At 45.9% G+C, this 23,031-nt stretch overlaps 1 protein-coding gene across 8 annotated transcripts in view; it reads left to right on the top strand.

Annotated features, from left to right (window-relative positions):
- The window catches only part of HECTD4 (HECT domain E3 ubiquitin protein ligase 4), a 4,298,785-nt gene that overhangs the window by 2,683,212 nt on the left and 1,592,542 nt on the right, over positions 1–23,031 (top strand). For all 8 annotated transcript variants that reach the window (XM_069619495.1, XM_069619492.1, XM_069619493.1 and 5 more), the window contains exon 51: positions 7,154–7,290. In XM_069619495.1, coding sequence (XP_069475596.1) covers positions 7,154–7,290 — 137 coding nt within the window. The remainder of the gene's footprint in view (positions 1–7,153; positions 7,291–23,031) is intronic.

A 23,031-nucleotide genomic window follows, 5' to 3' on the forward strand; every position in this document is an offset into this window, starting at 1 on the left:
TTCCCCTGGACGAAGCCCCGACTTGCACCCGCTGCCAGGAACAACTGCCCCCGCTGGAGCTTTCTCACCATTTCAGGTACTGTGTCCCGCCTGGTCTCCCTTGCAACAGACTGTCCAAGGTGTCCTGTAAATCCTTGACTCTCTATCCTGGGGTGACCTCGAACCTGCTAACTTTACCTTTCTGATCTGATCCAACCTCTTTTTGACTTTTCTGCAAAGACTTTGAGTGCATTTCCACTGTGTGATCTTGGGCACATTCCGCTTTGCTCTCTCCAAGAGTGGGCCTGGCCTATGAATTTTTTGCTATACAGTAGACCCTGCCTTTCTTAACTTGATTTGGTTCTTAAGTGTTGGTACTGTGTTATTTTCCTATTCTGCCTTTTCTCTCCCTTTTTAAACAAATTATTGGAGTGCCATCTACGGTTACGCGCTCACCTCTGGTTTGCTAAATAAGTGGTGTCTTAACCTAGACTTGTCGAATAATTAACTAAGGAGATGTATATACTTATAGCGACTTTGTTTGAACTTACTTGACATATTAGTGCCAGTGTATTTTTAAGGGTGTTTTTAAATAAATAATTATATACTTTTATACCAAAGCTCTGGTCAGTGTTTGCTTGTGCTACTGTATTTTTAGCCCTATTGTGTACACGCTATACACTGCCTAACTCTTCTTGAGAGAGGTCTGACTGCTCAGCCACAGCTACCAGGTAAATCTGGGTGGTGCAGACTGCTACCAATTGGGTTTACTGCTTACTCCTGTGGTCTTAAACTTTTTGCAGTGGTCCCTAAGGGAACTGCACAGGTTTCTGCCTAACAAGGGGGAAGGGACAGAGTCAGGGTTTCCCGGGACATCGGGAAAATAAGGTAACGGGCGATAGAAAGCAAGACGCCACAGGAGCCATCTTGTTTCCTATCAGGAATCAACTGATTCCAATGACATGGCCTGTGTATCCCAAAATGGAGGATACCTATAGCACCTGTCGAATTCAGCCTGGAGCTGCCACCAGCCCATACCCTGCTCTGTGGGCCACACACAGGTGCCCAAAAACATACACTAGGTGTACAAGGTCATACTCCCACCCATGGGTACCATAAGAGTATCCCAAGGATCCTTTCACCATTACCAAAAAGAGGAAGAGACACACCGCCAGGAGTCCCACATGAACGCCTGCCTGGAAAACAAGACAGAACATACATGATAAAGACATAAAGGAAAAGGATATGGAGGCCCTGTCCCTCCAATGCATTTCCAGCATTACAGTCTGAGCCCGGAAGAGGGGGATCCAGTTGTGAGAAACCATCACCCAACGACACATGAATATGGCAAATGTCAAATTGTGACCACAAACCATAGTGAACACGACAGAGGGAGGCTGATATTCGAGAGGGGTTTGAGCCCGGAAGAAGGGGACCCAAAGGTGAAGAATCATCATCCGAAAGTGCAATCAGGAAGGAAGTTTTGTTTGATTTGTTTATTTATTTATTTTTTAACATATCAGGCCCTCGGAAGTAAGAGAGCCAACCACCGAAGGTCCTGATATCGCTAGAAACATTTGTGGATTCTTGGAAGAGGGGAATCCAGGGGTGAAAAGTCATCACCCAATGTACATATAGTAAGGAACTTTTTGTTTATTTGAACACATCAGGTCCTCGGAGGCAAGAGACTTTTTGTAGAAAACCGACTTCACCACCGAAGGTCCTGATACCTAAGAGCGTACCTGTGCCGGGAAAGCTTGAGCGTGTGCTGGGCTCCGGAGTCCTGCCTTGTCCCATGCTCAAAACGTGGAGAAGGGAGACCACGAAATACCGCATCCTGAAGTATCATTTGTGAACACTTTTTTCTTTCTTCACTTTTTGTATTTAGCATAAGGATTGGCAATAGGTTTTTCGTAGTATAGGCCCTTTTATTTGACAAGACCCCACTAGGACTGCCTTATTATTATTTGATTGTCGTAGCTTGCTCGCATCTTAGATTTAGGTTTAGATTAGGTGTTTTTCCAACATACCTATACAGTTTAATTAACACCCTTGAACTGTGATCACTTGTGTCTGTCTTTACACTACTCTCCACTACCACTGCACTCATACACATGCTATTCAACTCCTACTACCACTCCCACGCACCAACCAATGCCTCACCTTGCACACTGCTTAACAGCTGGAGGACTCTTCCTGATTATTTCCTCTTGTGCCGTGGTTGCTGATTTGTCTCTTGAGTTCTGGTCTAGTTCACCCCTTCTTTCACTGTCCGGGGCAACTTTAGTAGCTCAATATAGTCCGGGAGTGTGGCATTCTTAGTGAACCTTTCACTCTTCACCAGTCGTACTATCACTGCCTTTGGGGTCTCTGGTTTGTCTCGTCTATGCTGCCACCTACTGGTTCAGTATGATATCTACTGGACTGTACTGCTCCTCTAAGATTCTCCACCATCTCCCCATTCACACTGGTTAGCTTTGCCACTCTTTTAGGACTTCTTCCCCCTTCACGGTCCCCGTTCACTAACACTCAGTGAAGATGGCCAGCTGATGCGATCATGGCAATAGAAGAAATAACCCAGATTTACTGATGTTGCACACTTTTGCAGAGCTCACTTAACCACACCATACCTCCATTCACGTTCTCTCCTTTTCTCTCACAATTGCCAAAAATAGGTCTTCTATATAGGGTTACATGTTATACCCTTCTACCCTGTTCCAATGTGTTTATTCTCAGACTTTTCTTTCTTGGCCAATTTTCCAGTTCTTCACACTTTAGTTGTGCCTGTCAATTCTATTCTCCTAGCTCAGTCTCATGTTGGTGTTTGCGTGGGCTTCGTCCTTTTCTCACACTTTGTGTCCAGAGACCGTGCAAATGGCAGCCGTGTGCAGCATAAATCATCACAACATAACATTTGACGTTCACCAACAAACTGAAAATTGTAATGACTCATTCCAGACAAAAGATAAATCTTGCCTTGCATCCCATAGATACTTTGTAAAGTCCTCATTTATGTCTGACAGTGATTTCTTTAGCAGCTCAGTGTAAAGACTGGAGGAGGGGGTCTGTACTTCTGCTCTCTATATGGCAGAGGAGAGGCACAGAGGACCCCAGCCAAGATTCTCTATTATTGGTAACGTAGTCTAGCAATGAAGGCCTAGCTTCTCAGGCGGGGATGCAGGCTGGTTCTTAAGTACATTGTAGTCCCCAAACCCCCACAAAGGAATGTCCACACACTGTATTAGTTAAAAACACAGTCTTTATATAATTAATATTCAAGGTTATGTACACAATCACAATAACTCAATTTGTGCTCAGTTAATCTATAATGGCACATATATACAATTCTAAGTGGTGCCACAATTATTATTTGATTCCATTAAAGTGTATCAACTGTACTCGGGTTAAATGTCACACAAATCACTTCATAAAAGTTAACCAACACTAGATATAGGAGGAAAGCAGTTGGTTAGAACAATTGGCAGAATACTGGCCCCTACCAACTAGACACAGTTCTGTGTGGAGATTCCCCCACCTGGGAAAGCTGTAAAGTAAAGATATATTACAAGCCCAGTCCATATATTGTTCTAGAAGTCTTATTTCCTTCTAAGATAGTTCTACAACCCCAATGTATCTGGAATAGCAGAGTTTGTTGTCAGGTCGTCGACGGATCCTTCTTCAGCGGCTCCCTTTAAGGCAGGAGCCACGGATCGTCAAGATCCTACGAGGAAAAGGGTTGAGCGATGACGGTGAGGTGGCAGCTTCATTCCTAGCGGTGCTCGTCAATGACGGAGCGTTGGCGTCCTGCAAGGAAGAGGCGTGCGGGGCACCTCGGTGATGATAGTTCAGGACCGCAAAGAGATTGTGAAGAACTGTGGCCTAGCAAGGGCGTTGAGTCGTCCGGCGTCTCTACGGTCGCCAGGTGGCAGGAAACCCACCGGCGGATGCTCCTCGGCGTGTCATCGGCCTCGACTTTCTCCAGCGGGACAAATCTGGGACGGTGCAGGCGAGAGGATCCTTGGATCAAATGTTACTTCGGCAAAGGGAGCACGGCGGCTCCGGTTGGTGACGGCGGTCGGCGACGGTGATGGACAACAGTGTCTGGGCGCTTCTCCTTTCCGTGGCGGTCCTCGTCTCCGGCCGGCAGCCTTTCGTAGGTCTGTCCACCAGGGGAGCGCAGGCAAAGATTAGCAGTGCACGATGGTCCCTTGTAGCTCGGGAAGAGGGTGCCTAACCAGGTCCTCTCTGGGTCAGTCCTTGGAAGCACAGCAGCTTTCAGATCGACGCAGTAGAGCAACAGCACACTTCTCTTCCAGCAGGGCTTCAAGGTTAAACTTCAGTTTCAACTCCAGTTTCTCTTCAGCTTCTGAACACGAATTCTAGCAATGAGAGGGCCCCAGATATACTAGTTGATCTCCCATTCATTCTGCTGGGTCACACTTAGGCAACCAATCGGTCAGAAGGGCATTCATGCAGGCAGGCAGCCAATCTGGTGCATAGTGCATTCAGGCCATTCACTTCTCTCCAGACATTCACAACAAGTTGTGTATTGGGATAAGTACCCAGCCATTCAACACTCCACACTGCATTCATACCAGTTTCAGGCAGGGCTGTCTCAGTCATTGTGTCAAACACCAGAAACTAGACATCCACAACAAGAAGTGCATATTCGTCACACACTCCATTCACCCAGGTCCCACCCACAGGGCGTACCCACAACATACAGTCACTGGGAAGGCTCCAGCCAGTCTGGCCTGGACTGGCCAACAACACCATAGATGGAACTTCCACCCAACAGCCAGTCAGGGGGAAGGGACAGAGCCAGGGCTTCCCAGGACTTTGGGAAAACAAGGTAACAGGCAATAGAAAGCAAGAGGCCACAGGGGCCATCTTGTTTCCTATCAGTAATCGAGTGATTCCAAGGGCAGGGTTGGGTATCCCAAAATGGAGGATACTCAGAGCACCTGTCAAATTCAGCATGGAGCTGCCACCAGCCCAGACCCTGCTCTGTGGGCCACACACAGGTGCCCAAAAACATACACTAGGGGCACAAGGTTGCACCCCACACCCATGGGTGCCATAAGGGTATCCCATGGGTCTGTACACCAAACCACAAACAGGAAGAGCTGCACTGCCAGGAGTCCCACATGGACTCCTGGGCAGAAAACAATACAGAACACACATGAAAAAGGACTACAGGACAAGGACAGGGAGGGCCTGTCCCTCCAATGCATTCCAGCATCACGTTCAGCCAAGCCATCCTAGCTTTGCTGCCATAGTGTCTACGCTTGGGTAACTGATTAGATGAGCCTCAGCATGGCTAAAAAGTGAAATGTAATTTGTATGTCTTTTTTTGGGACATCTTGATAAAGGGTATATATTTTGTGACCAGACTCCTGATACTATGTTATCTTTTTAAATCTAGATCAGCTCTTTGACTGCCTACTTTAATACATTTAAGCACCTTGCTTCTTTTGATATTATTTTTTTCCGCTGAGATTCTATGGGCTCTCTGATCAATTAGTTCTGACCCCTCCTACTCGCTGACTTAACCCTTTCTGGTATACAAGTTGTTGGAGCCACCAGATGCGACCCCTCAGACCACATAGTACCCGAATTCCTCCCTGGACAACAGTTCTATGTTACAATATCCCATAAGAAATACCCCATTGCAAATATGAAGATGTAAAATTGAAGAGGCAAAAAGTTATGAGATCAGCAAAAATGAAGTAATTACAAATAAAAAAGTAAAAATGTAGGAATTAGTCATAATAACTCAACGTTTAAAATTAATTGGTGTGGAAACCAAAATTAAAACAATGTATAATATCCATTGTATGTGATCATGTTGAAATGGGTGTAGAGGTACCCTCAATCCCTATAGCTGTGCTTTAAAGAACACAAAAAATAGTTTTTCTAGGAAACCTCTCATATCCATGAAAATGTCAGCATATGTGCTCATCACAACTGGACATTTCCACTGTTTACTCACTTAAAGGTGGTGTGTTCACTTTTTTAAACGGCTCACTTTTTTGTTCTCTCGGGCTAAGTAAACCAATGCTTTTGCACAGTTGGTAACCTATTCCCCACACTTTAAAGACAAACTGCAATTGTAAATACTGTGATTTATGATCTTTAAAATGTTTTTTTTCTCCTCATTAAGATGGCTGTTACTTTTAAAAATTAATAGCATGTTAAAGCAGCATTTTTCATTCCATTATAATTGAACATTATTTTAAAATATTTTTTCTTTGTTTATTTTTTTTTTACCAGAGTTATTTTTCAAGGGTTATGGTGTGTGCTTGATAACCGATGCTGCAGCCCTTCTCTGGAGAACACAGCTTAAGGTTTTAGAGACTGAAGTCTATTCCCCTCCTTTAAAGCGTGGTGATGTGTTGTGATATTGGGCGTTAAGGATTGTTTCGTTTCCTTGCCCAACAACTTCAACGTAATCATTTGTGCCAATAGCACTGCAATGCCCATGTGTGGGACATTAGTACACACTTTCAAGTTTCCCTTCAGTGTAAAGTGTGCATGTCTGTCCTACCAAAACTGCTACCGCATAGGCTCACTGGATGCTGTACACCCTAGAACATCTGGCAGGGAAGTTTAAATAATTCTGTGGGCCTAATCCAGCCAGGTTTCTTTTTTACTAGAGCCGAGCCTCGTTGCTCTGGCCATGCTACACATTTCAGTCACCAGCACCTAACTCTGTGCTCCCTGACTGCCAACACCTTTCACATTGGTCTGAACAAACAAACTGAAAGCAGTACAGTCGTACTCAGAACTTTTCATGCCACAGGCCTTCAACAGGCCACTTTAAACTGATCAGTACAGCATCTATAATCCACCTAACTCTGAGAACAAACCACCATTAAGAATTTGTTAATTTTCCTGTACCAGATTACTTTGAGACATCAGTCTTGTAATTAGAAACGATGTCGTATTACTTTCAGGTGTGTTTCATTTATACATGCAGTTAGTCATAGTTTTACAGTGCAAATAAATAAAACTATAGAAAAAAAGTACCTTTTTATAAATGATCTTTATCTAGCAATCAGTGAATCATGGACTTTCGTTCTTTTCGCAGTATTTTATTACACTAATATCAGTTCTAGTCTGAGACCTGGTTTATATTATCTACCTCTCAGTCATTTGGATATTTTGGTTGCAGAATATGACAGTGATGCTGCCTGCCGCTATAAAGTGGAACTGAGTTATGAAAATTTTGTAACGTCTGGCCCTGATCCTCACCCACTACCTATTGCAGACGATGAAAGTGACGATGACGACGATGATGACATTCCACGGGTAAGTGTTTCCGCAAATTATTTTAGCCTTATTCTAAAGTGTACAGTCAACTGTGCTAGACTTTGCCTTTGTGATGACGAGGATTTAGTATCCTTCTAATGGCATAGCAAACTGAGATCAACAATTAATTTGAAAACAAGATCTTAGTTCATGGCTTTTATAGGATACAGCAAAACTGCCAGGCAACAGAAGCTGGCTGAGCCCCAGGGGTGGGGTTTGGTAGTAAATACAAAACCCTTCCTTTAGGGCCTTGCACAAAAACAGTCACTCACAGTATTTTGGGTTTTAAGTACTGTGACGAATCCTCGGATGGTGTCCCTTCTTCCCTAGGGGGAGTCCTTTCCCATGTGGCCAGGGAGGTGAGGCTGCTACCTGATAGTCCCCCTGGGGGTGGTACTCTGCGAGAGGCTCTCATGTGGCGGGATACCCCTATGGGACTAGGAACGACTATAAGAAGAAAACGTGGTAGAACTCATGGTTCCCTTGACCTAACACTCCATTACCCTATCTCCTCATGCACATGTGTCTCACCCATCGCATTAACAGTACTGGGACTATGAAGAGTGCAACTGACCCAAGGGAGATCAAGGGTGGAAGTACTGAGATAAAGAAGAACTCCATTGACTCTCAGGAGAACTTGCAGATTAAAATTACTGAGACAAGGAGGTGCAGAGCCATGAAGAGTACTCCTAGGAACTATAATGAGCAGTCTAGTTTTTGTCAGCTGCTCATTGATCTGCAGACAGGTCAGCGCCATCACATCCTCATCCGCACACACCACCAAGCTCATAAAGGCCATAAAACCATACTTATCCAAACCCAATTGTCTAGCAATAGCTAGAGCCACTATTGGTGCCAAATTAGACTACTGCAATGCTTTATTAGCAGGTACATCTGAAAAAAACCTAAAAAGATTACAGGTCACGCAGAATAATGCACTTCGTGCAGCTTTAAGCATCCCAAAAAGGGAGGATATTTCCCAGGCCAGACAATCAACTCATTGGCTCCCGGTCAAAGAGCGAATCACTTTCAAAATCCTCACCCACACACATAAATGCCTCACCCGCTCTGCACCTTCATAACTCTCAGAGACAATCAAATCCTCCTCTACATGACCCACCAGGACACAATACACCAACCAACTTCACATCCCACGAATCAATAAGGCCAAAGCTAGCGGGCTATGTTTCCCCTACATTGCCGCCAAAGCATGGAACGCACTACCTATAGACATTAAAGCAGAAAACTCACTCCTTGCCTTCCGAAGAAAACTCAAAACCTCACTTTCAGTACTGTAAATTGCAACTGTTTTACTTAACTGTAACTATAAACTGTCTGTAACAATAGCAACCATACTGTAAATTGCAAATGTTCATTTATCTGTAATTAAGAATTGTCTGTAACAAGTGCCACAATGTCCCTGGGCTGTTGCACGCTCTACAAATCTGAATTAATAAATAGATCAATGTGGAGTAGAAAAGGAAGAGAGAATCTGGTAGTCTTCCCAGGAGGAGCTGCACGGTGCAGGAAGGTGGAAGGAACCAGACGGGGATGCCCAAGAGGGGAGCTGGAAGGACCAGGACCAGTCCAGAGTGGAAGGATCAGAAGGCGACCTGGCGGAAATAAGCTCCCGGTGTTCCTGAAGCCTGGGAAGTGCATGAAGGGAAGACCGCGCAGCCCAGAGGAAGATTGAAACTGCAATGTTCCCAGGTGGACCAGTGCCCACTGCAACGCTCCCTAGAGTTGCACTCAGGCTGGCAGGTGGGAAACTAAGAAGGTGCAGTCAGCATCTTTATAGTCACAGTATCTGGCAGGTAAGTGAACTCCATCTGTCCTGCAACAAGAGAAGCGTAAGGGTCTTGGACTCACCAAACAAAAGCAACACAAGTCATCTTCCCCGTGGCGGTACTTGGGAGGAAAGGGCTCCACATTTCCAAAGGCAAAGAAGAGTGGTCACCCCTATGTGAGAACAACACAAATCTTTCTCATGGTGGTACTTGGGAGAAGAGGACTTCCAAGTACCCGTACATAAGGAGGGGTCTGAGACCCACTCCCATGAGAACAAGGGAAAGCACAGAACAATTTACAACGGACCATAATTGTCAGGGAAGTGAACTAAGTTGGCCCCAATGGAAAGAGAGAGAAGCAGAGGTCTGGGACTTAGAGGAGACTTGACAATTTGGTTAGGAAAGCCCAGGGGAAGGGAGTTATTTCTTCTGGTGTGATATTAAGGACAGGGAGGACAGGCATTCTCTTGGCTTTGTGAAGGCAGAGAAAAGCCATGGGAAGGGAGTAATTCCCCTGGCATTGTGAAGAATGCTAAGAAGCCTGGCATTCTGAAAGATGTTAAAAAGCTTGACGTTGAGAACTTTGTTTTGCACCTTTCTGGGAGCCTGAGAAAGGCCAGGGAAAGAAAGACATACATTACATTTAATATTGAAGCAGCCCCGCGGGCCCGACTCTGATATCCCCAGCCCTCCCTACCAGAAGAAAAAAGGACATAACTAAGGAGAAACTCCTCCCTTTGCTACTCCCATCCCTCAACGCTGCCACTGACACCTGTTCCGATCCCACCTCCTTAGCAGACACCTACAACCGTACTATGCTTACAGCTATAGATTCCATCGCACCCATCAAACTTAGGAAATCTAAACCACGAGCACATCTCAACTCCTGGTTCACCCCACAGTTAAGAGTGCTCCGCAAAGCTAAACGCTCTGCTGAAAATCGCTGGAAAAGCCACCCCTCTGATGAGCATAAAGATGGCTTCTTCCTTGCCTCACTCGCCTACAAAGATGCCATTATCACTGCAAAAAAAGAGTCCCTTAATAACCGTATCCTGCAAGCTGACTCGAACACAAAGGAACTCTTTAAGATCATAAAAGAGCTAGAAACTCCAGCCACCCCCTGACACCTGCACTAAAGATAGTAAATGGTGTGCCAACATACAGGCAGCCTTATTGAATAAAATCTCTATGCTACAATCCAAAATTAAAGACAAGCAAGACAGTCTGAAACTTGACAATCGACCCCCCCCTCCCCTTCAAGGGCCCCCCCTCTAGACTCGGCCAACATTAAACCATTTGCCTTCTCACCACTCACTATCACTGAGGTAGAAAACATCATCCTGAGAATGAAACCATCTAACTGCCAAGGTGACCCTTGCCTAGCTTCTATCATCAAGGACTCTGCACATGATCTAGCCCCATTCATCACGGCCTTCATAAACTCTTCCTTTAAATCAGGTATTGTCCCTGACAACCTCAAGGACGCATGGGTGATCCCATTGCTTAAAAAACCATCCCTAGACCCCAACATACCCACCAACTTCAGACCCATAACTACGTCCCGTTTCTGCTCAAGATCTTTGACCGCGCATCATACCTTCAGATCCAAGACTACCTGGAATCTAACAATCTACTAGGTCTACGACAATCTGGATTTCGGCCCAGACATGGGACCGAAACGGCTTTGATACACTTAAAAACCCAAATTGAGGTATTGAAGGACAAGGGTAAATTAGCATTGCTACTTCTTCTCGGCCTTTCTGCGGCATTCGATCTGGTCAACCACCAGATCCTATGCAGGCACCTCCACTCTGCTGCCCACTTCTCCACCTCAGCCATGGCCTGGATCAAATCCTTTCCGAGTAACAGATCCATGAGCGTCTTTGCTCCGTCCGCATCCGCGGATCCATCTCCTATTCACTGCGGTGTTCCTCAGGGATCCTGCGTGTCACCTACACTCTATAACATTTTCACGAAACCACTCTTCGATGTGCTTGACTATCTGGGTGTCTCCTACACAAACTATGCTGACGACACCCAGATACTCATTCCCATCACAGGTGACTATCTAGCGGACTCCAAGGCCCTTAACGACGTCTACCTGGTCATCCAAGCCTGGATGGCCCAACACCAGTTATGCCTAAATGACGACAAGACTGAGCTCCTCATCCTGGGCACTTCGCAACACCTTGGCAAACTAGAGCCTGCCTACAAGTCATTTGCCATTGACGGCAATACCATCCAAGTCTCGAAAGACACCAAAACTTTAGGTTTCTACCTTGACACCACCTTATCCTTATCTCGACAAATAAATGCAGTCAGATCAGCCTCTGCATACACATGCAAACTCATTGCAGCCTGCAGACCGTTTCTCACCACTTCCAACAGTGTCACACTAGCCAGAACCCTCATTATGGCCAAAATTAACTATTGCAGTGCTCTCTACTTAGGAACCATCCAAGAGAACCTGAATAAACTTCAAACAACCCAAAACAACGCTATTAGAGCCGCCCTAAACATCCCTCGCGACCATCATCTCGGAATCCAGAACCAATCTAAAGTGGCTACCTGTCAAACAGAGAATCTCACTGAAAACACTTGCCCTCACACACAAATGCTTGGCAAATAAGGCCCCCCCCCACCTCTGCAGTCGACTGTCCCGCCACTCGACATCCTGACCTCTAAGAACCGCCCAGACACACTGTCCATCGATCCTGAGGTTCAAACTCCAAAAAGCGGGGGGCACACGCTTCCCTGTCTTAGCTTCCAAGCTATGAACGCTCTCCCCGTTACAATCAGATCTGAAGACTCTTTCAACACATTCAAGACCAAAACCAAATCTTGGCTCTTCAACCAGCACTAAGACACCTTCTACACACCTTGCCTTCCACACTCCATTATATATATATATAGACACTTGTTATGTCTCATGTCATACCCGCATTGTAATTTATGTATATAGAATTGCTTGTTCATTAATCTGTTTTATTTTTTTATATATGTATATATGCTCTGTATGTAAACTCTGCACAACTGCGTAATCTTTATGTATGTCTATATGCTCGGTATGTAACCTTTGCATAAATTGCGCCCTGATGTCTCCGGGCCTGATGGTTTGCGTGTTACAAATAAACAAATACAAATACACCTGGCATTGGGAACTAGGTTTTGTACAGCCTGCAGAAAGGATTAGAAAACATTTTTGGTGTATGTTGGAACAGTGAACTGTGTATTCTGGGACATTGAGTACCTCCAGGGAGAAACGTATCTGCCTGCTGATGGGAGTCATTCACGCAGGCTGAAGAGAACCAACCCCTTTCGAGATATCCAGAAGAAGGGATTCATTTTTTTGGACCAACCTGTATTCCCCCCCCCCCCCCTAAGTCCCCCTCCCCACCCCCTCACATCCCTTTTCTGTTACTTTACTTACAAATTAGGTGTAACGGACACAGTGAGGTTTCTGCACACAGTATATTGGACTTTTATGAATTTGCACATCCAGACAAGATCCTTAGCTTTTACTTTGACGCAGGGAAATCCACTCTTAGAGTTAATGATATGTTTTCCTTTTACAACTTAAATAAAGCTGATTGTTTCAACATGGCACATGTTTGTCAATGTCCTCACTCTGCACGCTTACAGTGCCCAAACGTCTTTCTTGGCACGTTGTAGGATCTTTCTGGACTTGGCTTGTCTCAACAGGACTTTGTGTTTATCCTCCTAAATGTCTAAGATTCCTGGCACCATCACCCCTCATGCATTGGGTCGTCTTGACAGAGCTGCGTCAAACTCTTTAGCTCTTGTGTCCTTGAATAAGGAGAATGTTCTTGCTTTTGTCAACTGGCTTCTACATCCTTTTTTCTCACCACCTCTTTCCTGGTTCTCTTTCAGCCGCCTCTTCTTTCTCCTACAGCCGATCTTCTCTCCACATCCACTATTTCCTCTCCCTTCTCTCCCTTCTCTCTCTTGCTCCTCTGTCTCTGCCACACTCTCGCACCATCGCTCTTCCACTGAGCACCGTCAGGCTCTGCAGACATCTACTTCTGTCATGCTCCTTATTCCCACACCATCTGGCAAGCATGATACCCTTTTATACCCAAAGGGTCTTGAGGCAGCATTTCACAAGAACAGTCTGAACTACAGAATGGTACCATGGTCACTCTATCATTAACCCACTCTGCGGCTACACTGGCTTATGTATGAGAAGGCCTTGGCACCATCTTTATTTCTTATTTCCCCGAATGAACTGATCTGTTGTATATCCTACTGACTCACAGACTGATCATGTGAATGCATGCCTAGTCCCCAAATTGCCCAGTGTCTAAGCTCGCAAACTGCTGCCTTTGCAGAAACCAGTTCCCTCTGAAGTTCGCAAATGCCCGCACTGCAGCAGCGTAGCCAGCTTTGTCTAGCAAGCGGGGCCCAAAGGTAATGTAGTTGGGCGCACCGCAGTGACAATAAATGCCCCCTAAGTGCTGCTGAGTGAGCTTTTGCAGATTTTGAGTTGGCATTCCCCCCCTCCGGCCCTACCCTGTCTGTCTCTGCCACTCTGGTGGCTCTGTGAACTCTAGGACTAATGGTTGACCTTCTCATATCTTTTTGTTATTGTGGTCTGTCTGTGTAATAGTTGTCTGCAATAGTACTATGATAATGAGTTGGTAAACATACCAGACTATGGATGGCTTGGAGTGCCTGGTGGCTCCTCATGTGCCTCTGCTATGCTCTGTATCACAGAGTGGGTGGAGGTCTTGGTTCTTAGGATCAACTTGGTCCCATCCCCTAACCTCCAGGATGGGACTTGATCAGAGGTTTGTTAAATTAAGAAATCTGCGAAGGTGCAAAGGTGTCCGTTAGAAACATTGTTTCTATTTGATTGCTTTCTCCCCCAGATTTCTGATCTTGGATGTATTCCTGAGCAACAGCTGTTCTTCGAAAACTTCACAGCCACCAAGTGGTGCACTGGGGCTCCGCTTGGCATAATCCACTCCCATGGTTCAGGAAGTGACACCGCTCATACTATTTCCAGAGCCCACAGTGACACGTGGCATTATTTCCTTTATTCCGCATGCTGATTTCAGAATGCCACCTTCTCTTTGGGAATTTGTTACTGTGTCATGCCTGGTACACCATTGGCCTCAGTCTTTAAGCCCCACTAAGACTTTGGGAGCAAGATAACCATGTCAGACCCCCATAGTATGTGCCTCTGGTGCTTGGGCACCGACCATAATGTGGATTACTACGGCTCCTGATAGTTGATGCACTCAGAGGCCCACCAGGAGTGTGCTGGGAAATTGCTCACTTCCCTTCATACGGCTTACTCCTGGACTCCATTTGATCCTCCAGGCTCCAAAACTGCTTTAAACGTCAATGGGAAGCTGAAAAAAATATGAATGTAAGACAGAATAAATGTTTTAGGAATTCTTTTGGTCCTTTTTCAGGCCTAATTAACGGTTTTCTTTGTTCCTTGTTTATCTTTACATCTCTTACCTATTTTTGTGTTCCAAGGAACTTCTGATCAAGCCCCCTGCCACCTCAACCCTTTTTGACTCACATTGAGTATGTTGTCCCTACAGCTTCGGAACTACAGAAGCCAATAAGTGTCCTGGTGCAAGAGTGTCCCCATTCTGGCCAGAGGGTGATTGTATTACCCTACATTGCGCCTCGTTACGAGTCCGGCGGTAACCGAGGCGATAAAACCGCCTGGTTACCGCCGGACTCATATTACCGTTCCACCTCCATGATTCCCGGAATTACCAGAGCATTACAACCCCGGTTTCCCGGGAATCACGGAGGCGGAATGGTGTTAATCCCCATTCCCATTGAGTCCTATGGGAATGGGGATCATGGAAACACCGGCAGCATCTCGTAATGCTGCCGGTGTTTCCTCGTCCGCCTGTAGGCGGGCGGTGTTAAACCCGCCAGCTCAGACCTGGCGGGAACATCACCTCCCGCTTGCAGGAGTCGGGATCAGGCGGTCCGGAAACAATGGTGGCGGCGGGTTTACCGCCACCGTTATTTCCGGTCCGCCTGATTTGTAATGAGGCCCATTGTCTTTAAAGACTAGAGTGTTTGGTGTAATGACTGGAGGGGGGTATCTGTACTCCTGCTCCCTATATGGCCGAATAAAAATAATGGTTGCATGCACTGCTCCCTATATGGCCGAATAAAAGCAGAAGATTCTCTATTTGGTAACGTTGGACGAGCAATCAAGGCTTAAGCTCTCAGAAGGTGATGTAGGCTGGTCTTAAGTACAGTGTAGTCCCCAAGCACCCACACAGGAATGTCCACACACTATCTTAGTGAAAACACAGTTCTTTATATAAATTGGCTCAAGTTATGTACACAATCACAATAACACACTTTGTGCTCAAGTTAATCTAAAATGATAAATATATACAGTCTCAATGTGGTACCACAATTACTTCTTAGATTCAATTTAAATGCATCAACTGTAAACGATTTCAAATGGCATACAAATCAATTAATAAAGTGAACCAATAATAGACTTGGGAGGAAAACAAGTTGGTTAAACAATTGGCAGAATACTGGGCCCCTACCACCAGGCACAGTTCTGTATGAGGATCCCCCCCCACCTGGGCAACCTGTAAAATAAAGATATAGCACAAGCCCAGTCCATATATTGCCTATAAGAGTCTTATTTCCCATTGTACCTGGTTTAGCAGAGTTCAACGTCGGGTCATCGATGGAACCTTCTTGAGTGACTCCTTTTATGATATGATATGGCATTTATAACGCGCCTATGCACAAGTGTTTTAAGGCAGGAGCCACGGATCGTAAAGATCCCTCGAAGAAAAGGTGAACAAAGGCGTCGAGGCAGCAGCATTGGTGCTGGTGTTGCTCGTTGACGCTCTGTCGCGGACGTTGTCTGAAGATGAGTCGTGCGATGCACCTCGACGACAATAGTTTGTTGCCGCAAAGAGTCACTGAAGAACTTTGGGCCAGCAAGGGTGTCAGGTCGTCAGCGTCTTTGTGGTCTTCAGGTGGCGGGAAACCCACCGACTGATGCTGCTCGGCTTGCCGAGGGCCTCGGCTTTCTCCGGCGGGACAAAGCAGTCGTCGTGCTGGCGAGAGCGTCCTTGAATTCAAAGTGTCTTAATCAATGGAGCGCTGCTGCTCCGGTCGTCGGCGGCACAGAGTCAAGCTGTCCCTGCTTCTGAGCAACACTGCTTCGACTGGCCTCCAGCGTTTATAGCAAACTTGTGAACCCTGGGCGACGATGGTGGACGACTGTCTGGGTGCTTCTCTTCGGATTCCTCTGCGGTTCCCGTCTCAGTTCGACAGCCTTTCGAGGACTGACTTCCAGGGCGCTTCGGCAAAGGTTAGCTGGTGCATGATGGTCCCTCATAGCTCGGGGAGAGGTCTCCTAGCCAGGTCCTCTCTTGCCAACTTGAAGGCACAACAGCTTTCAGATTGGCGAAGGACAGCAGCAGCAATTATTCTTCTTCCAGTGGGCTTCAAGGTTAAGTATCAAGTATCGACTTCAGCTTTAGAACGATTTCCATCAGTAAGAGGTCCCCAGATATACTGTTTGGTCTCTCGTTCACTCTGCTGGGTCACACTCAGGCAACCAATCATCCAGAAGGGCATTCATGCAGGCAGACAGGCAGCCAATCAGGCTCACAGTACATTCAGGCCATTCTCTTCCCTACAGACACTCACAACAAGGAATGTGTATTGGGACAAGCACCCAGCCATTCAGCACTCCACACTGCATTCATACCAGTTTCAGGCAGTGCTGTCTGTCTTTGTGTCACATACCAGAAACCAGACACCCACAGCAAGAAGTGCATATTGGTCACACACTCCATTCACCCAGGTTCCACCCAAAGGGTGTACCCACAACATACAGTCATTGGGAAGGCTCCAGCCAGTCTGGCCTGGACTTTCCCACAATACCATATATAGAACTTCCACCCAACAGCCAGTCAAGGGGAAGGGACAGAAGCAGGGCTTCCCAGGACTTTGGGAAAACAAGGTAACAGGCAATAGAAAGCAAGAGGCCACAGGGGCCATCTTGTCTCCTATCAGGAATGAACTGATCCAATGGCAGGGTAAAAATTGAGGATAATCAGAGCACCTGCCAAATTCAGCATGGAGCTGCCACCAGCCCATACCCTGTTCTGTGGGCAACACACAGGTGCCCCAAACACATACACTAGGGGTACAGGGTTGTACCCCCACCCATGGGTGCCATAAGGGTATCCCAAGGGTCTGTACACCAAACCAAAAAGAGGAAGAGCTGCACTGCCTGGAGTCCCACATGGACTCCTGTGTAGAAAATAACACAGAACACACATGATAAAAGGACTGCAGGACAAGGAGGCCCTGTCCCTCCAATGCATTTCCAGCATCATAGTTGGCAGCTGTAATTTAGTTTTGGCTTCACCAGGGCTGCAAGCCAATTTACTGCATTGATAGCCCAATGTAAACCTTTGGTAGACATAGGGGTAACCATGTATTTTTTCCAAGTCCTTCTTTCAGGCATTTTGTTTTAGGGTTCTTTCTTTGTTCGGAGAAATCACAAAGTAGGGCTAATATAGCCATTGGGCACATGTGGGCTCTTTGTGGGGCCCAGCCATGCGTCCTCTATAGTGGTTTGATCTGGTCTAGAAGATTTCCTGGCCCCCAGCCTGCCACTTCACATTCTGTAGGGTTGATCTCTAGAGTGATTCATGGTTTTAGGCCATCTATCCCCTGTGTGTGTGTGGGTATATCTAGAGGCGACCATAGGCCTAAATTCAATTCTCGCAGGATTCTCTTGGAATGCGAGTAAATTACCAGTTTTGAGCCACTGTCGCGTTTTAATGACCAGATATGGCTGGCCATACTTGCTGGACCCTGTGCCTTAAACTGATCTATAATTTTCATTTTCGGATGCCGAATGTCCTTACTTGGCTTCCCTCATCCTCCTTTTCGCCCCCCTTGTTGGCAGAGCCAGACTTTCTGTGCTGGGACTGTCTACGGGCTGTTTTACCACCAACTTCTCGTTTTAGTGCCTTGGTCGTCAAACCTTGGTACTGAAATGTGCTGTCACCTGGAGGGTATTGAGACCCCAATATGCTCCTCCTTGTGGACATTCTTCGGTCACCCCTACCCTAGTAGTCTCCATGGGGCTGTTTTGTATTGGTGAGTATGCTTCCTTTGTTCCGGCTGTTTTGAAGCCATCCTCACTCTGCATTTGCTTCTGACGTTTGGGTCATTTGTTCTTTTCCCTTATTTGGATCATTGTTGGAACAGGGTTCAAGTCCTAAGCTGTTCAGTCCTGTTAACTGTACCTGAAAAGAAGACTTATACTCACCAGGTATTTTGGGTCTTTCCGAACCTGCATTTTGGCAACAATCACTGTGATCACCTCCTTCTGGGCTCTGGGTTGGTGGATTGTTGACCCTTAACTTCATGGGTCCCCGTGGTCCGTGCTCTAGCGTTACCGAAAACTGGGTATAGGCGCATTTTCCTGTTGACCTCCATTGATGCTGATTCCTGCTGTGCTGCATCTCTTCTTCGGGCTGCTGCTTCTTGAACCTGCCTGTTTAGCTCTTCTTTCGGCCTGCTCTGGCATCCACTGGGTCTGTTTATCTCCAAATCGGCAGGTGTTGAGTAGAACTCGGACTTACCTGCCTTCTCCCTTTACATGCAGATCTGCCTATTGTTCTTTGTCCTGTTGATTCCAATGCTGAACATTTTACTCATATAAAACTTTTCCGGAGGGCCTTTAGGGGTACTTACTTGCCCCTGGACATGTTCCCTACATCTATCTTGTAAACAGTGTGTTTTGGGCCAAAGAATCTATTTTTAGCTTGCACCTGTGATTTTTAAAATATATTTTTTCAGTTGTGTAGTCCCCTTCTGCTCATTAGAATGTAACTTTTCTAGTGGCACTGTATCTGTTGTGCCTGGCAATGTAATGCCCTGGTGCCATCAGCCTAAATGTATCTTGTGTTTTGCTGGCCTCTGGCTGTGTTTAAAAAATATTTCCTTATTTTTGGCCCTTCATTGACTGTATGGTGCACATTTCTGTTTTCTAAATGTAATGTCCTCCCGGTTTAGGGTCACAGTGACTGTTATGTTTTGGCATCTGGGGTAATGTAATTACTATTAATACTATGTGACTTAATTACTGGTTCCCCATTCTTCACACCCCTTTTCTCGATCTGTGATGTATTAGTAGATAGTGGACCTAAAATATAATATGTTAGTAGGTTGTGTCTTTTATGTCTATTTACTGGGCCTCATTACGAGTTAAGCAGAAATTCAGAGGTAAATCCTCCAAACAATGGCCCTGAGGAATTACTGTTACTTGGTCAGGTGGAATTTCTGCCTGATTACAAGCAGTAGTGGCAGCGTAATCCCCCATTTATTTTGGGTTCATGGGACCCAATGGGGCTTTTTTTGTGAAATTACTACAGCGGAATTACAACAGCAGTAATTCCACCAATTCTGCCAATTTCTTTCGGCGTTGAGTGGAAAGATTTACCTCCAGGCTTTTGCTGCCTATAAATCCTACACTAAAAAACAAAACTCATAAATTGGCATTGTGGTAAAATTGGCAGTAACTCAGTTACTGCCTATTTTACCACTTACCGCCTAACTCATGAGGCCGCCTGTTTTTATTCAAACACTGTATTTTTTAGCACAATAGTGTGGATTAACTGTACCTTTGTGTCAGACTCCTTCCCCTCCCTGGAGTTAGCCTGGTTAAGAAGGTAGCTCAGGGGCAATGCGCTCGCCTTGGAAGGAAGACGACACGGAGCAACACAGTTTCGATCCCCGGGTCCGCGCTTAGAAACCTTTGGGTATTAAGTACGTTATAAATAACACATTACAATTACTCGTCTTCCACACAATGTACCAAAAGAGCGTTGGGCTTCCCTTTTTGGATTAGATGTACTGCCCCACCTGAAGGTTAATGGTTGTATAGGCCTTCCCAGAGGATTGCACAAAAACAAATTTAACAATGTAGAACAGAGCTGCAGTCATCTGAGAAAGGTAAGGAAATATTGACGAAAGAGAAAGGAAGCAGAGCCAAAAGATGTCTCTCTACCGCAGGGAATCACACCATTCCTCCTCTTCTTCCACCAGAATTAGAGCATCACTGTTCTTGTGAGAATGAGGATGTAGAGGACTACTCCGAAAATGCATTACTAAAGAGGAAAACGATTCCATTCCCCTCCTCCTTTCAAGGACTGTCCAATGCTTTAGAGCCACTTTGTGTCAAAGACGGCCGTCGGGAGGCGGGACGGCTTAACACGGCTGGATTCTGTCCCACGCTTGCCTCTGGTTGCTGGACACCTCTGGGTCCTGTACTCTAGCACGTTGTGCTAGATGTTGAGTCTGGGCTGTGCTCTTCCTCTTCTCCCCGTTCTCATCTCCCTCGGCTTGCTGTCGTTCTACTGATTCTCGGGGGGTGAGCCATGCAAGCTCCTCTGTGCCCCCTGATCTGGCCGTGTGCCTCTAGATCGACTACAACTATGGGTGAGCACTGCTATCCTTTCTGATAAAGGTACCTGTAGTTTTACGGCATATGGTAAGCGTGCTACATCATACTTGCGGCATCCTCAAGCGCTGAATTTTTCTCTACGAGAGCAGTGCCCTGCTTCTACTTCCACCTGAGCTACCACATACTGAAACAGCATTTACCGTTTTTATGGTAAACAGTACCTACATAGGAACTGGGCACTAGTTCTTTGAGTCCTGAACCTATTGTGCTGTGTGAACGGGTGCAGTAAGCATTCTGCAGTAAGTAGGTTTAGAATGTCTCTTACTAGGTCCAACACATTTATTTTGGATCCCAATCCCCAGCATGACACCTTGTGTTCTTGTATCCTTCTGTTTTCAGGACGGTTGGATTCCTCGCAGGAGGAATACTCCTCTCTCCCTCCTGGCTCCCCCATCTCCACCCGTCAAGGAATAAAACGTTGTTTGTCTTAAGTTTTGGCACTTAGTGCACGGAGGAGACCGCGATTTCTGGAAATGCCAGTTTATCCTCTTAACAATGGTGATATAGACTCTGCCTTAGCTGGGAGTTCCCTTCCTACTCAAATGAAGTCAGGAAGTAAAGAATTCACTGCTCAATCGGATTTGGTGGGGGCGCTGCCTATGGGTGGCAGAACTGAAGCCACCCCAGATCCGGCATTGAAAATTATATTGGGAAAGGGGGATGTTGTTACTGCCATTACATCCTTGAAGACGCTGAAAGTGGCGGACAAAGATTTAACTAATCCTGGGAACTGGCAACCATTCAAGGAATCTCGTATGAGGGACCTCACAGCCCACTCTAATATGACAGAGTTTTGCACTAGGGTTGCTTCTTTGGACATGCTGGTGTCCATATTACACCCTCAGCTGGTGGACATGTTTTATCAAACGGATGGTGACTATAATCAGGCTCACCAACATCGTCAAATGACCTTAGAAGACTCTGGCCCAGATCCACTGTTACGGGAATCCTGCCTTATCAGGGTTTTACAGATGTCCCAAATCGGGCAGGTTCATGAAAAGGCAGAAACACTCCTCGGCAGTGCAACTGAAACATATAAACCTCCTGCCTGCCCAGCGAACATGCCTACCACCCAATCTGTTTCTTAAAAATATTTTGTATAAAAAAGGCCACATTGTAAGAATAGATGACCCTACATTTAAAAGGTTTGCCATAGACCCCAGGAACATTATACTCACGAATGTGGATAAGCCCAAGGATCCAGAATCAAGAGAGTCGCTCAAAAATAAAATCTTGGCTTGGTTTAATAGAAGAGTGGGCAACTGTATCATAGCTCAGGACCTGAAGTCCTTCGAAGGGTACATATCAACAATTGGTGCTCTGATGATAACAATGATTGCATTATCTTCGGCTGCGCCATAGTAGCCTCCCTTCTTTTTTGACTAAATACAGAAAATTGCACAGTATGTCCCACACCAAATTGAGACTTCTTGTAAGTTGATTTCCTGACCCACTTCAGCCACTATAGTCCAGGTTCTTTGTTCTGATTATCCTCCTGGTCATGTTGTTTTTTCTTGTTTTTTTTTTCCTTTTGTAAGTGTTTGTATTTGAAAGTAAGCCCCTGAACTCTCACACCACAGAGAATACAACCCGCTAGGGAAGAAAGGCCCAAGTCCATCTTGTAAGGATAACAAGTTTAATCTCATGCACAGATGAGCGCAACACCAAAGAACTCTGCTGTAAGTATGTTCTGCCAAAGAAGGGTACAAGCAGAAACATATAAAGCAAAACCTTGTCATAAGTGACGCATACATATAATAAACACCTGCGCAGCTGATTGGATGGACCCTATACAGGTACTGCCTTTATCCATATGGGATATATGATATGATATGGCATTTATAACGCGCCTATACACAAGTGTTTCAAGGCATGGCAGTTTATTGGTCCCAGCCCAGTCCGTCTACTATCACGTGGGCGCTGCAGGGCTCATCTTGGTCAGAAGACAAATTAACTATACTTCTACTATACAGCTAGTTTATCACTCATACTGTGCACTTGGTAGGCTTCACAATAGCCACACAGGAGGTTCCAGGGCACACTAACCTCCACACACACATTTCACCCACTCCCTCCGCACATCCGGCTCCATGGTCTCTGCCCTCCTTTGAACTATAATGTATCCCGCCCAGCACCTCGCAATACAAATCACTTGAGTGTCGCTTCGATACACCCTGTCCATCCTCTTTGAACGTTTCAAGACTTGTTACTTTGGGGTTGGTGGTCAAAAGGCATCTGGTGGCATGGAATTCAGGGATCTTGGGGTTTACTCAGTTATATCGGCTATAACTCGTGGTCACTCGGGAATGGGCCGGGTCATGCTTTGGCAAAGATGAGATAACATGCACACCAGGTGCAGGCCTCTGATCGCGGCCTTGTAGGGCACATTCCTCTTGGGTGAAAGACACATCTTCGCAACACTTTCACGAACAATGG

The sequence above is a fragment of the Ambystoma mexicanum genome, chromosome 10 (assembly GCF_040938575.1).
Source record: "Ambystoma mexicanum isolate Mex_15411 chromosome 10, UKY_AmexF1_1, whole genome shotgun sequence".
NCBI lineage: Eukaryota > Metazoa > Chordata > Amphibia > Caudata > Ambystomatidae > Ambystoma > Ambystoma mexicanum.